The 16,033-nt window shown below is 47.0% G+C and overlaps 1 protein-coding gene and 1 pseudogene across 1 annotated transcript in view; both read right to left on the bottom strand.

Moving 5' to 3' along the window:
• LOC144141514 (lipase member M-like) overlaps positions 1-10,917 on the bottom strand; it is a 31,717-nt gene extending 20,800 nt beyond the window's left edge. Inside the window, exons 1-2 of the mRNA XM_077673062.1 lie at positions 10,759-10,917; positions 511-712 (exon numbers count right to left, since the gene is read on the bottom strand). Of these exons, the coding sequence (XP_077529188.1) occupies positions 511-712; positions 10,759-10,893 (337 nt within the window). The 5' untranslated portion in view covers positions 10,894-10,917. The remainder of the gene's footprint in view (positions 1-510; positions 713-10,758) is intronic.
• Positions 4,074-6,459, bottom strand: LOC144141513 (cullin-1 pseudogene; annotated as a pseudogene).
• Positions 10,918-16,033: the final 5,116 nt, after the last annotated feature.

Here is a 16,033-nt window from a genome sequence, read left to right as displayed (position 1 = left end):
ATAATGTCACTATGAGATCCAACGCAGACTACGAAGTCTTCTCGCTGCGACGGCGAAGGATAGCTCATAAAGTTTCTTACAAGATGTACTAGTGAGGAAACTGGTGCTGCTACTGCGTCACCATGGCAATTTCGGGAAGAGCACAGTAGTTAGCTCTGCTTCGTAATTGTCTTGGCGTGTAACGTTTTAGTGAAAATACGTAAAGTGCAGAAAACCTCGACGATGAAATTGTTTATTTACATAGACAGAAAATAGCAAAACTGCATGAATCAAATAAGGCGAATTTTCTTCCGTTTCTGTTCACTTTTATAGATGAAGGTTTAGGTGAACATTATCGTCTGCGATCATCCGCGATTTTGACGGGCCAAGCCAGCTGTTACAATTAGTCGCTTCCGTTCCGTCGACGTAAGCCGCTGACCAGTCTGTAAACCCTAGTTTTTGGAGCATGAGGTTGCAGTTTGCTTCATTTGTAAATCAAATGAACCTACTCTAGTCTCTTCCTGCACTCACCGAGTGACTGCTTGGGGAAATCGAGCACGTAGTTGGAGGAGTCGCCTAGCAGCCCGCTCATGAGGAGTACGGGCTGCCGATGGCACGGGTTCCTGCAGGGCTCCTTGCCATACGGTATCCGGTGCATCTCGATGATGTAGCCGTCATCGGTCACCACGCTGTGCCGCTCGAAAGGGTAGCCCTTGTTGGTGATGAGCGTCTCCTGCGTTGGAGTGAGTTCCTCTACTAGGATCAAGGGATGTCGTGTGACTGGCTGGTCCTCGTGGTGCACAGATTGTTGGCAACGTCAAAATAAATTAAACAGCAAGAAAAAGGTGCAAAAGCGGAGCCGAAGAGAAACGAGTTCGCATCGTGCGGTCACCTAGCGGCCTCCTGGATCTCCGAACTTGCCGCTGAAAGTTCTCCACAACTGGCAGGCCCGGACCATTTTGCCCGCCGCCTCTCCCATCTCTCCCAAAGCGGACAGCGTTAGCGCGCGCTAACATACCCGCGGCTACCGGTTTCGCTTGCTCGGCGTCTGTAGCCCAAACTTGGCGTCGGTGCTTCCCACTTCAGGCGCGAACCTACGTGGACTGGCGAGAGGAACAGCACGCGAGAGATCATGGTATACGAACGCTGGGCAGAGTATTCTCGAAGGGCCTGCTGGCCGACACCGGGCGCTCCTCACGGGGCGCACGCTGACGTGTGCTCTGTATTTTCGGTATTTTTGTGAGCTTCCCACCCGCCGCAAGCCTTGTCAGCGCCGAGAAATTCTCACGAGGCGGGCGCTCACGTGTGCTCGGTCTTTTTCCTGGTATTTTTGGTGAGCTCCTCACGTGGCTAAAGCCTGGGTGACGCCGGGCGCTCCTTACGAGGCACACGCTCAAGTGCGTTCGGTATTTTTGTATTTTTTTTTGTAACGATCGACGGTGAAACTAAAAGCTTATACTGCTCTGCTGCTAAAATAACTTTTGGTAGGATATTGGGCCGGAGCGAAATGTAATACTCAGCAATGCACATGTTGGTTTAGTTGGAGAGGTGAACGCGGGTTATTTCTGCAGTGCTCTAGCGCAGATCTTTTCTTGGCACATACCCACTAGGGGCATTGGCCATGAACGTGAATATTGAGCGATTTATGCGCCCGCTTACCAAGATTTCCAAAAATATGAATGGGAAATGTACAAGTTGTAGAATAGTGCGTGCCGCGTGACACCCGAACGTTATGGCACGTGAGTAAGACAGGCGCTCACCAGCCGCTCAGAACCGCGATTTTAGTGAAGCTGTGGCGTGTTCCAGTCTACTTGTAGGTGAAATTCGCGGCGTAAGGCGAAGAAACAAAAGCGATTAAAGAGCGCCATACACGGTGTAGCAGAAAAGAAGCCTGTGGAAGTAATTCGCACCAAAATACAAAGAAACGAAAGCGAAGAAAGCGGTGAAAGCGCGATGTCGCAGCAAAAAAGTTAATCAGTATCTCCAGGCTTTCGTCTTCAAATCACGCAGCAGACATAAGTGCCACGAGAATTTTTCTTACAGCAAATCTGTGCGCCTCCCGTTTCTCGGAAAATTTGTGCCGTTGTAAGCAAAACCCACAGGCTAACAATTGAAGGCAAGCGACATACGCTTCTCTGGAATCAGGCATGCTGCATAGGCTCTAACGGAATGGATAGGTGTAACATTACTGGACAATAAGAGGGCGGAGAGGGTCAGGGAACAAACGCGTGTTAAGTACATATTAGTAGAAATTGACAAGAAGAAATGGGTGTGGGCAGGGCATGCAATGTGAAGGCAAGATAACCGTTGGGCATTAAGGGTAAACAGAGTGGATCCCTAGAAGGCAAGCGGGGCAGGGGGCAGCAGAAAGTTAGGTAGGCAGATGAGATCAGGAAGTTTGCGGGGATAAATTGATCGTAGTTAGCACAGGACCAGGATAATTGGAGATTAATGGCAGAGGCCTTTGCCCTGCAGTGGGCGTAGATAGGTTGGTGATGATGATAATGATTAGTGCGCTCTAAATTAGAATATGCTTCACCAGTATGGGACCCCAGTCACGATAAACTAACCTACCATCTTGAAATGGTCCAGAATAACTCTGCGCGCTTCATTCTTTCCAATTATAACCGTACAGCCAGCATAGCTACAATGATGCCCAGTGTTGACCTGCCGTTACTACAGACTCGTCGTAAAATTTCTCGCCTCAGCTTATTTCACAAACTATACCATCATAATCAGCTACGCCATAAATTAATTCCCTCTCCGTCATACATTTTCCATCGCATTGATCACGCTCACAAAGTAGGTCTCAATTCATGTCTTACGAGAACGTTCGCGCAATCATTTATACCCCGTGCATCACGAGACTGGAACCACCTTCCTGCAGAAGTTGTATCGATTACTGATAACCATTTTTTTCACGATGCGCTTCCTAACATTGTATAAAAAGGTGAATTAATCTTTACATAACAAACTGATTGCTTTATTTGCGTTTGTATTATATCTGACTGCTTTTGTTATTTACCTGAATTGTTTATTTACTTGAACTGAATGTATCTTTATATAACAAACTGATTGCTTTATTTGCGTTTGTATTGTAAGTGACTGCTTTTTTATTGTGTTTGTATTGTTGATTGTAACCACTCCCCTCTGTAATGCCTTCCGGCCCTGAGGGTAAATACATACATACATAAATAAATAAATAAATAAATAAATAAATAAATAAATAAATAAATAAATAAATAAATAAATAAATAAATAAATAATGATGATACAGCATAGAGCTCAGTATTCGCTTTAACAAACGACACAGCAAGAGTGGAAACCGCATGATGGACGAAAGCGCCTGTGAACAATAGGACCTCCCCCCCCTGTTTTTTTTTTCTGGTAAAGACTAGGTTTGCAGTGCTCTCGAAAAGGGAGGATGACGTCATTGGAAGCCCTTGTGTGAAGTATAACTAGCAACTCATTTCACTTCATAGGCCCCGAGCGCGAGCGTCAAGATTCAGCATGTGTAGTGATTTATAACAACTTCGCAAAACGTGTACTGTCGCACGGCGGGATGGCGGCCATTTTTTTTTTTTTTGTTAGGCCTAGCTGTAGATTCTTTTCTCTTGAAAGCAGATACATCACTTTCTGTCGTGGCCGCGTCTAAGAGGCTCGCCCCTTCGGGGCTCGCTCCTAATTGCAGGCATTAATAAAGGTTGTTCTCTCTCTCTCTCTCAGCCTGATCGTTTGGCTGCGCTTAATAAGCTTTTCTTTGAGCACACGCTCCTCAACCGAGTGCCGCGCAATTTGTACCGCACTTTACCGCCGGCGAGATCATGGCGTCTGAGCGGATGGAGGGTTTAACGGCAGATATTCTATAGGGGGCCAAACTATCCTCATGGCTCCAGACTGTGTATCTATACGTTGTATTGTTTATGAAGGGTAAAATTCTCCACAATGAAAGTCAAGGACAGTTATCCCGGAACAATTTATTGCGGGTAGGGTCTATAACCTTCGGCGCCATTTCACGGGCCTCATATGGCGGGCATCATCAGTTTAGGACGAGAACAGCTCTTACGCGGACGTGCTGATGATCGATGCAGGTATTAGGCGAGATAACGATAGGTGTCTTTCTTGTCTGCTGCACGTTCGAAATACTCCTTCTCTATTAGCATATTTATGCACTGCTGTATCATACTAACGTTGGGCTTGAAGTTCGCGCTTAGCTGGTGCAGGACTTCGCCGACGAGCTCCTGGTGCGTTAGCGTTATGCGTGATTTCATTATCCGCACAATGGCGGCCTGTATTACCATCTTCCTGTCTTCGTCGATTTTTCTTTCGGTGGCCTCCTGGTCGGCCTTGACCTCGGCCTTGAGGGATACACTGATGGCGACGCGGAGCTTCTTGTGGTTGTAGGCCTCGTTGAGAGAGACAGTGGCTTCTTGTCGCAGCTCTCCGCTATTTGCCCAATTATCATCCACGCAAAGCAGTAGCTTGCACTTGAGCAGCGTCTGCAGGACCTGCTGTAGAATGGCCATCTCCATACCTGTGCCTTCTTGAAGCTGCTGCACAGTAAAAGAGAGTGCGTTGTTGTACAGGAGAAGGACGGCCATCTGGAAGGTGGATGTCTGCAGCGTGTAGTTCTTGCCGAAGCAGTTCGTGGCGAGCTCTCCGCTCGAAAGGTTGCAAAGCCACTGCAGCTTCCGGCCACTGTGGCGCTTACTGTAAAATGCCGTAAAGCGCTGAACGCTTCGCTCCAGCTCCTGCGGTAGTGCAAGTTCAAAGGATTGCGTGAATGGCCACGATCTGGAGGTCAGAACCTGAACACAGAAGTCCAAGCCAAGGTTCTCCCCAGAGTTCTGGACGTGCTGTCTGAATTGTTCGTTGACATCTCTGCTCGTTGCGATGTCCCGGAACATGCACTCCAGTGACCGGACGTATTCAACGCCGCACGCCAGCTTGAGCCTAGAGATCAGGCTAGCTTCGGCGTCGTCGCTAGCCGACAGCTGTCGTACGAGACGCCTTGCTAGCATCCTGGCGTAGAACTTCTGGAACACGTCTTTGTCGTCCATGTACTGGAACACTGTAGTAACTTGGTCCAGTACATCTTCAAGTTCCGACTCTTCAGGATTCTCCGCGCTTTTTTTCAGCAGCATGTCGCAGTACTTGGCCAAGAGCTCGGGCGATTTTCGAGATGATTGGGCGAGCACAGTTACAGCATTTTTGTTGACGAAGTCGGTGCAGGCCTTCTGGAAGGATTCGACAAAGCCTTTCTCGTTCGCGAAGGCCGTCAGCACCAGCATGCTATACTTGAGGTGCACAGAGAGCAGCGTGTCCATGTAGAGCTTTGGATTGTGGGCCCCATCCTCGCCGATACGCTCAATAGCCGACAGACCTTCCGATAACACGTGCTGCCCAAAGAGCGCTCTCAGCTCGACAAGTCCGCTGTGGCTTCGTGACACCAGCCGGTACATGCGGCTAAGGTCATCGCAGCGGTTATCACGGAGAAGATTCTTGAACTCTTCACCGAGGATATCGATGCAGGGCTCTATCAGAGCTTTCTGACAGGTGTCCGCGAGCGGTTGAAGAGTCGATTCATACAGGTACCGCCGGACCCGCCGCTCCTCCTCTACCAACCACTGTTCCATCTTCTTGATGTACTCGCTGACAGTGTTTTGTTCGAGGAAGGCAGTCCCCTTTCGGTTGTAGAACCTCTCGCTGTTCTGCAGAAATGGTTCTTCAAAAGCGCTCTTGTAGACCGCGAAGTTGGGCCTATGATCCGATGGGTCCTCCTCGTTCACACCGAGCTCGACGTACGAGGACATGATGGAGCGAATAAGCGCCGCGTCTATCGGCTGCCCCTTCCGATCGTCTTCTATCAATTTGAGCACGGCACTTGTCACCTGGATGTGGAATCCCTTGAAGAAGCTTTCTTTCCAGCAAAGCGCGCATAACTTAATAGTGCTGTACACGTCCTTCTTGCCATGATCCCACTCTTCCTTCAGCCACTTATCGTTGAGGTAAAAGAAAATGTTGCTCACGACCATGCTGGACCGTTTGAAGCCTTCCCACTTGTCGATGTAGAAACGTAGGACGTCCTCGTGCATTAGGGGGATCGCGTCCTGAAACAGGCCTTCCACGTAGCTACGGAGGAACTTCTGGAGCCTTCCATACAGCTCGTAGCAGGCAGCCCTCGTGCCGTTGTAAGAATATTTCCGGCCGCCTTGGTGTCTGGGCACAATTTTCGGGATTACCCTAGTCGACAAGTCCCATGCGTGCGTGTACAGCTTCATATACAGTGACGGGGCCAGAGTGCCTTTCGTGGCGTAGACTTGTTCGATGCCATGCCTAAGCTCCTTCCATACCTCCTGCCGATCGATGGGCTTGCTGGCTGACCACATGCTTGCCGGTTTCTCGGCTATGGCGGCGGCGGCAACTGCCAGGTCTTCGGCCCTCCCGAACAGCGGCCGATGTAGAGGCGGCCCCGAAATTCTTTTTCTAGCCTACCGCTGGCGCGTCGGCACGTGCACGGGTGGGGGTGAAAAAGAACGAAAGCGCTGGGAGGATTGGCCAAGTTGCCATGTTTTAATGAAAGGAGTAATAGCTGCATCCAGCTTCATTGGGGGCGTCAACATCGGTGATGCGCCTAGTTCAAACTGCGCTAAATTCCTTTTTGTAGTCTTCATATTTTCCATCTGTAATGCTACGATTACTACGCCCTCCCCCCCACTACCCCAGAATTTCACTCGCATTGCGTGAATATATTACAGCCATGCTGAAGTCTTCTATAAAGTTTTTTTTTCTACTGTGCGAAGATCATAAAGTTTCATACTAATATATACTACAGGGTAATCTGGCGCTGCAATCGCGGGCCGTCGTAGGCGGCGCCATTGCAGCTAGATACGTTCCTCACCTACTTGCCTTGACTAGCCAGATGGATTCTTTTTTGTAACGAAGCCAAAATCAACAAAAAAGGGTAACATTCTTTTTTGGACATTTTAGATGAGGCTTCTAAATGAACATTGATAAGTTAATCTTTTTGCAGCTTTGATCTTATAATAATAAAAAAATTTGTTGTCATCGTTTGCCGTAATATTATTGCGTTTTTTTGCAGCCAGGGGTAACTTTTTAAACTGCTGATAAGCCATGTCAAGGACGAGTGCAACTTGCCTGCACGGTACATGACGGAACGCTCGCTGAAGCGCGGCTCCCCTATACAGCGGCGCCAGATTTCCTTGCAGCATATATTAGTGTAAAACTCTACTGCCCACAGTGTCGTACGACGGTGTTATAAGCATTCCACTAAAGCGACGTCCAGCGGCGTTCCTCATGCAAACGTCGTGTCTTGCAGTTTTCCGCTCTCCCTAACCTAACGTAACCTAACGTAATCAAGGCGTTGGGAAACGAGTGTCCCGGTGTATTAGTACCGTGATTACATGAGACGAGATACGACCACGACGATGACGACGACGACGAGGAGCTTCTTCCCTAAAAAAATTCTTCAGAAGTTCAGAGACTATATAGTAATTCGTAGCACTCGTATGCCGCTTGTCTTGAGTGTGAGTTTTTCCAGCCAATTTTGGGGGGTTTTCGAAATCGTGTCCGACCAATTATCTCCATTTACGCTATTGTAACAATTAGAAGTTGAAATTTCCCGAAATCTGCAATATTGTGGGAATTCAGGGCGTTACACGGTTCGACATTTTCAGTAATTTGTATATTTTTTGATATTTTTAGCTTTTGAAAATTTCGCCCGATCAATCATCTCCATTCACGTTATTATAGCGATTACATTTGAAACTTACGCGATATCTGCATCATTGGGGAAAGGCAAGGCATTTCACGGTTCGCCATTTTTCGTAATTATTTTACATTTTTCTGTTTTAGTCATTCAAAATTTCATCCAAACAATTATCTCTACGTTATTATAACGGTTACATTTGGAACTTTCGCCAAATCTACATTATTGTGGAAATGAAGGCTTTACACGGTTCGCCATTGAAATTCTTTTACATATTTTTATTTTTAGCTTTTGAAAATTTCGTTCGACCAATAACTTCCATTTACGCTATTGTAACGATTACAAGTGAAACTTTTGCGAAATCTGCATAATTGTGGAAATGGCATTCGTTATACGTTTTGGCGTATACTGTAATTTTTAATATTTTTGTTATTTTTGAGTATTTCAAAATTTTGTGTGACCAATTATCTTAACGATTTAATTTGGAACTTTCGCGAAATTTGCATTATTGTGGAAATGCTGGGCGTCACACCGTTCGCTATTTTCTGTAAATATTTTATATTTTTCTCATTTTTTTAGTTTTTTTAAACTTCGTTTGACCAACTGTCTTCATTTGCGTTATTACAACGATTGCATTTGGAACTTTGGGCAAATTTGAAATATTGTGAACATGGCTTGCGGTATAGGTTTTGCCATTTTCCGTAATTATTTTAATGTTTCTTATTTCTTTGTTTTTCAAAATTTCCTCCCACCAATTATCTCCATTTGTGCCAATATATCGATTACAGGTGGAACTTCCGCGATATCTGCATTTTTGTGGAAAGGCGCGGCGTTACACGGTCTTGGCTGTGGGGGTACTCGACAAAGAATGCTACGCATTAAAACATCGCTTCAAACAGAACGTAAAACAACAGAGTGTCATGGACCTCGCGTCTGATCCTCAAGGAAGGAAGGAAGAAAGGACGGAAAGGCCGGGAGGTTAACCAGGTGTAGAGCCCGGTTTGCTACCCTGCACTAGGGTAGTGTGGCTCGGGGGATAAAAGAGGGCGGGAGGAGAGGAAGAGATAAGAGTGAGAAGGAGCGCACTCTAGTCATGTTTCGGGCACTATAGTTTTTCATCCAAGTTCGTTTCGCTGAGAAAACGTAAAAAGGATTTCGTCGCCTTCTGTGAAGTCTATCCTAGAGACCGATGACTTAGAATAGTCTCTACTGTAAATGGTAGATTGTCCAATCGGCCGAGCGTGGTCATCGGCCGAGCTGGTGGCCATCCCGATGAGGAAGGAGTAGGCTTTCGTGAAGGCCACTGCCGACCGCAGTCTACAGAATAAAGTCGACGGGGGTGAAGACAGATCCGGACGTGTTTACAACCCTGCAGGGAAGAGACATTGATCTGGCCTTCCAGAAGGGATCGCTTAGCTCTGTCTTGTCTGTGGCCAAAGTCAAGACGGCAGCCAATTACTCTACCAGCCCCCGATCCGTCTTCGTACCCATCAAGCCAAGTAATATGAAGCAACAATAGATGCCATGCTAGTACAACGACGGGTAATGTCTGCGTCTATTCACGTGTGGCAAACAATGCGTGTCTACTCAAGCCTATTACAGTCATGTATAGCCACGGGCCTATAGGCACATCCGTCATACCTGGCTTAACGATAGTAAGTATAATATGGTTCTGAGTAGTTGAGCGAAATAGACAGGGACCGAAAAAAGGGACACGACACAAAGGCGCTGCTACAACTGAAGTTTATTACACAGACACCCCCTTTATAAACATGTTATGAACATACTAAACTATACCAAAACAGCAACAACAAAAAGGGAAATAACGAAATAGTGGTCACATGAGATTATATTTTCGACATCAGGCGTACCCTTCATCAACCTGTGCGTCATCAAACCCAATAAATTAAATTTCTTTGGCCGATTGTGCAAAGATGGCACGCTGATGCAGCTGTCTTGCTCACTCCAAATGTCGGCTGCTTGTACTCTCCCTAGTTCGCTCCGTACCATACATTAGCAAGATATCGCATAACAAGAAGAATTGGAAGTGAAGTCGGTGTTGATGTCGTCTTCACTGCGCCTCACTACTTGGCAGCGTTATGCGCCCTCATTGGCCCATGCACAAAAAAGAAGAAACAGTGCAGCATAAACATCGCAATATATATGTTAGTTGGGTCGAAGGCGTCGTCTATCGCCTTTCTCCTAAATGTGCAAGGTTTACATAAGCCAGACAGACTGATGCCTTAGCGTTCGTCTGCGCGAACATGCTAATAGTGTACGCGGCGGCAGAAAGGCGCACTTAGCTGCCCACTTGAAAGATTGCAAAGATTGTGCAAAGATTGTGCCAAGATTGCAAAGATTGCGCCGAGACAAAGACCGTGTTCGACAAACACGAGGGGGTCTTCAGATCGAGGGACCAGTGCTCTAGGGAGATACTTGAAGCAGCAAACATTCATAGTGCGCAAGGCAGCTGTATCAGCGTGCCATCTTTGCAGCTATTGGTAAAAAAGAAATTTAATTTCTTGGGTTTGATAGCGCACGAGTTGATGACGGGTGTTTCAGAGCTTGAAAAGATCATCTCATGTGACCGGTATTTTGTTCTTTCCCTTTTTCTTGTTCACGTTGTTGTTGTTTTTTTTGGCATATACTGTTCATAGCTTGTTTATAATGGAAGTGTCTGTAGAATAAGCTTCAGTTGCAGTAGCGCCCTTATTTCGTGTCCCTCATCTCAGTACCTGTCTATTCTTTGTGCTCAACTGTTCAGAATCATGGGATATCAACTGGGCCAACCGTTCACGTTGATAAGCATAATACTTACAGCAAAATCAAAAGTTACCCAAGTGAAACCAAGACCTGACAGGGCTAAATCAAGCTTTCGCTTTGCACATCCAGGGTAGCTTGGCTAAGCCGCAGCCATTCTTTTTTTCTTTTTATTCTTTTCGTGCTGTCGTCCATTTGTGCGAACACCTTTATTCACACGGACGCCGGAGGCCGCGTTTCCGTTTAACGGGGCATATTCATTCTTCCGCATTAAAAAGCCGGTCACTTACTATGCTGGCAGAGATGTCCGGATCGCTACTCGTGTCAAATTTTTGGGGCTTTAGAGCCAACTTGTCAGAACTTTGTACGGTGTCCGTGGCCACCAGAAATGAAATTGCGACGATGTACATTCGACGTGCCGTCATAGCTGGTGACTTGGTTTCGTTCCAACGCGCCACTCACTACCTTCTGTCGTAAGCCAACTACGCACCCGGAAATGCAAAGCTAACGTGCCTAATCGCCTTCCTGGAAAACGTCGTGCAGATTCTCTATAAACACGCACGCACAAAAAAAAACGTAAAGTGATGCTGGAGCAGCTGAGCCGCCTGGAGCGCAAGAGCGCACTCTTCGAGCCCTTCTCATTAGTAGAACCCTTTTGAGGAACGCTTACTGGTAAGCGTCAGCCTCTTGTCTGGATGTCATTCTAGCTGTATAAATAGCCGCCTTGCCTGGCGTGAGTACAATGGAAGAAAAAAATTCAGGGATAATTATGAAGCTTTAGTTCGTTTAATCGACGCCAGAAGTGCGGTTCCGGTTGCCCGTCGGGTTTGTATTGACAAACTGACTTCACTTCAACCCATCGTTCTCCGCCCACCGCTTCATTACTCCATCAGCACCCTCACCACTCTGACGTGTTCTCAATTTTTGCCAAGGCATAAAACAAACAGAAACAGCGGACGCCGCCAGGGTTTTGAGAACGGCTGAAAGTGACCCAGGATTTAATTTGGTAGAGCGCATGCATGGTCGAAATCGCGAGTAGTAATATCTGCATGTAACTGATTTCTTCGGCTTATATGTTTATGTGTGTAGTTATGCATATATTCAGCCGGAATTTATCCCGACATTCTGCCGGTACAGCGTACAATCAAGAAAAGACTGAGCCCCAAAACATGCTTCTCCGCTACCGAGCTAGCGTCTGTAAGTGCTGCTCTTCTCTACGCAACACTACGCATCTTCCTTTCTATTGCGAAGATAGTTGCGTCTTTATCTCTCGAAGTGGACACAGTGAAAAAATGTCGAAGTGGCGGACCCCTGACAACAGATATCCACTTATGCATGCCGTTGACCCTCTATGTAAATTCCGGTTTCCACGCGGCCTAAACAAACAGTGTGAAGGAGTACTGCATCGTCTGCGCCTCAATGTGGCTCACAACCAAAACATAAAGTTCAAAATAGAGTGGGAAAAACACATCACTGTGCCCCAGGTGCGCTGTGCGCGAGAATACCGAGCACTTGTGCGTCTTCCCGCGATTTGCCGTGATGCGAGCAACAGCGGCTAGCTGCCTGTTTAATGTACGACGTGGAATAAGGCTTTAGTTGTGTCATTTTCTGGGATCTTGGGTGAACAGTAATGATTCCCCTTTCAGAACGAAAATTTTGCTGCTTTTTTGCAGGAGTCTGAATAAGAAAAAAATTTGTAATTCTTGCGCTGTGCGTGTGACTACAGCTGTACGCACTGGCGTCTTATATGTACATATTTTTCCCCTTTTATAGACGCGACGCATCTCTTGCTCGGGGGTATGTCCCTCCATTGTCGTTGTCGTGCCGTTGTCCGCACGCCCACTGCACATGCGCAAACTCTCCTCCGTTCTTCTCGCCAACTGCTGTGTGCAACGCGCTCTCTCTGTCTCATTATCATAACAGCTGCGCGCGCTTCGCTGACGCTTCTCTCTCGCATTTGCTCTCGCTGCGCATGCGCAACCCTCCTCCGTTCGTCTCCTCTCCTTCAAGTGCTGAATATAAAGTGGTGAGTGCGCTGCGCCGGTTCAGTCAAGTGCGTTCGCTTGACTGCGCTTGAATTTGCTTGTGCTTCGCTTGACGACGACGACTCCGTTGCTTCTTCCGATGTAGCGCGATGGAAGCAACAGTCCCGTCAGCGAGTGGTTTGACACAATCCAGTACCAGCGTCAATCCAAACGCTGATGGCAACTCTCTCATGTCGCGTATGAATGTGCATGAAAAGTAAAATTATGCCCATCTTCCCGCGTATGAGAACACCCGCATGTGATGGAATGCATCATACGCGTTCACAACACGTTTCGCGCGATTTAGAGAATCAACCCAATGGAAACGCCAATTGATCCCTCCCCCCCCCCCCCCCCCCCCCCCCCGATGCGTCGCATCACAGCAGGGTTCCCTCGCGGAGAGATGGGCGTACTTTTTGTTGTTTAGGCGTTCTGTGCTTCCTCGGCCCCATTTCCTCTATTTTTATTTAAATTTATTCGGGGTTTCATTCACCGTATTTTATTCCGTGTTTTCCTTATATTTCATTTGTTGCCTTTCTGATAGGTGTTTCTTCAATCCCCCGCATCCACCTCACTCCACTGTAATCATCCCCATCTGGAGTAGCAAGCACTGCCGCTGGCAGAGGTGAACTCTCCACTCAACATTAAAGGGCTCTCTTTCTCTCTCCCTCCACAGGCATCCGAGGGCCGCGCGAGGAAGTTTGGAGGAGAGAGGGATATGGTCAGAATCATTTGCCAACGGGAAATGAAAGGATGCCCGAGGATTTTATATTAAGATGTAAAAGCATACAGGGTGTAACAAAAATAAATGAACGCGTATCAAACGTTTTTCTCTGAAAATATTGTTGGCGGTCGCGCTCCAACTTTACGTGGAGATGGCTGAAAGTAATCTCTTGTTTTTAATACCAAGAACAGTGGTGGTATTTACCTTTCTATTTAGAAGCAGGATAATTTATAGGGGAACTTAAGCCCATTGAGCTTAATAGTGGGCATATTATGTGCTACGGAGGGCCTGAATAAAATAAAGAGCACAGGATTGTATTTCCAATCCACAAAAAAATAGCACGGAACGTGGAAGGATTTTATAGCATTAACAAAACCGTCGCACTCATTGGGATCATGCTAAGCAAGCGAGACATGTTAAAGATAGTACAAGCCTATGCGCAGCAGCGAACTACGATGATGATGCCGTATAAAGTTTTAAGTGCGAATGCACTTCTTAAGCGAGCCTGAATCGTCCGCCGCCGTAGTCCGCGTCGCAACAGCTGCGGGTGCGCGCGCTCCTCGTCTTCCTCCTCGTCTTCCCTAGCAACGGGGGGAGATGGGCGCGCGCTACTCTCCTCCTCCTCTCTCCGCTCAGTGACTGCGGGTGATGGGCGCCTCCTCATGACACATACCCACGTGAGGGATTGACCAGGAATCGGGCGTGAGAAGGGCTAATGCACCCGCTTAAAGGAGTACTGACACGAAATTTCAAAGCTGAGATAACTCGTCTTGGTCGGCGACTTCAACGTCGACGTCCGCAAGGACGGAGAGTGGTTGGTCGACTACATGCACGCCACGCACTCCATGTCGTGCGTACCCCTCGACTCGCCCACCACCATCAACGGCGGTTTCATCGACCTGGCCTTTGCGAGAAACTGCCAAGTCCGCACCGTCCTCCAGGACACTTTGACGGTCCATTTCACGGACCACAAAGCGATTCTTCTAGCAATCAAGTACAACGACAACACAAATAGGTGCCTGTGAATAAATGCATCTTTCTTTTAAGTGCGAATGCAACCGTGCATTCGCACTTACACACTCTCCCCCTCGGGGAAGTGCGAGGGAATTTTTTAGGGGTATGTCGAATCAGCAGTGAAGATTCCAACAACGCAGCTCACGATTTTGATGGGAGATTTTAACGCAATGGTCGATAAGAAACAAATGGGAGAAAGGTCAGTGGGAAACTTCAAAATAGGCAGTCGCAACAGTCAATTAGATACACTGGTAGGATTAGATCTTTGGCTTCGTGACAATACAAAGCGGAAACTTCGCGCCTTACTAAACAACTAGACACCTAACTTAGGTTGGTTTAGTCTGCGATGGAACGAGTAATTTTAGGAGTAACACTCATGGACAAGAAACGAGCTTCCTGGATCAGGGAGCAAACACGACTAGATGATATCATAGTTCCAGTAAAGAAAATAACTGGACTTGGGCTGGCCATGTAGTAAGACGAACTGACAACCGATGGGGGTTGATACCACGAGATGGGTCTAGAAGACGGGGAAGGCCATTGACCCCTTGGAGGGACGAAATGGGGAAATTCGGGTCAAATAGAGGACTCGAGCAGCGCAGAACAGGGGCGGTTGGAGCTCGATTAGAGAGGCCTTCGTCCTGCAATGGACCTAAATAGGCTGTTCATGATTATTATGATGATGAAGGCTGCTTACGGGTTGTGAAGGTTGAATCCTGTGGTACTATTGTGATGGGTACCTTACAACGTCTGTTCTTGTTAGCTGGGCCGTTCTAGTTGCAGCTGGCCATGGCATGCCGACTAGGGACATCGCCCGTCACGAACGATCGACAACCATTTCCTGTTCCTTTGTGCACATTTTATAAACGTTCGTTTCTTCTCCTCGGGCAGTGCTTACTTGCTTTGACGTTGAAAGCCTGGCCTACCATTTTGGCGGGTACTTATATAGACGTCCAACCATCGACAGCACAGCCAGGTTACTTTACCACATTTATAATGTGTCCTAATCTACCTTAATACGTCCTAAGGCATCCTAATCTGCCCAAATAATCTTCGAAATCCAACGGAATACATTCTAGTTCATATTAATCTACCTTCTTCCTACATTACTAATAATTTCAAACTTCTAATCAATAATTTATGCATCCTAAGCAATCTTAATTTGCCTTAGTTCATCCTAATCCACAGGAATCCCAATTTACATACCTTTACTATCAATCACTAATCAACCATTAATCCGTCTTAGTTCCTCTTAACATCTCCATTCTGTTTATTCCACCGAAATCCACCTCAATATTTATGTCTTTTAATCCTTCATAAAACAGCAAGTGACTTTCACAATAAATATTCATTTCTTATAACTGGCTGGCATGCGTTCATTCGCTTCAAGCTGTCGGTTTTTGTGCCGTTTGTGTCAACGCCGGGCTTATTAAAGGTCACCTTCCAATGGGACATATATGAAGCTGTCACGCTAATAAAAAAAAACTAACGCTCTTTTGTCTAAAGACAACGATGGTTGAAATGCTCAGCTTTCTTATCTTACGCACATTAGGATACCCGTCCCGTCCTCCCCGACCTCAAACAACTCCCCTAGACAGCAAAATACTCCAACATATTACCGTAGCACCTATTCCCCGCCACATGGACAAGGAACGCAATCCCAAACGCCGTCTTATTCGTGCCGCATACTACGCCAAGAAAGTAAACCGTGATACCGACAGCCGCCACGTATTCACAGATGCGGCATTTGAAGATAACCTCGGTGCGGTCGCCTTCATCACTTCAGAAGGTACTCACTACTCC

This window comes from Haemaphysalis longicornis, unplaced genomic scaffold (assembly GCF_048455015.1).
Source record: "Haemaphysalis longicornis isolate Haplotype H1 unplaced genomic scaffold, Haemaphysalis longicornis Haplotype H1 scaffold_6, whole genome shotgun sequence".
Taxonomy (NCBI): domain Eukaryota; kingdom Metazoa; phylum Arthropoda; class Arachnida; order Ixodida; family Ixodidae; genus Haemaphysalis; species Haemaphysalis longicornis.
Note: the sequence above shows the minus strand (reverse complement) of the source record. Positions and strands in the feature narration are given on the sequence as shown.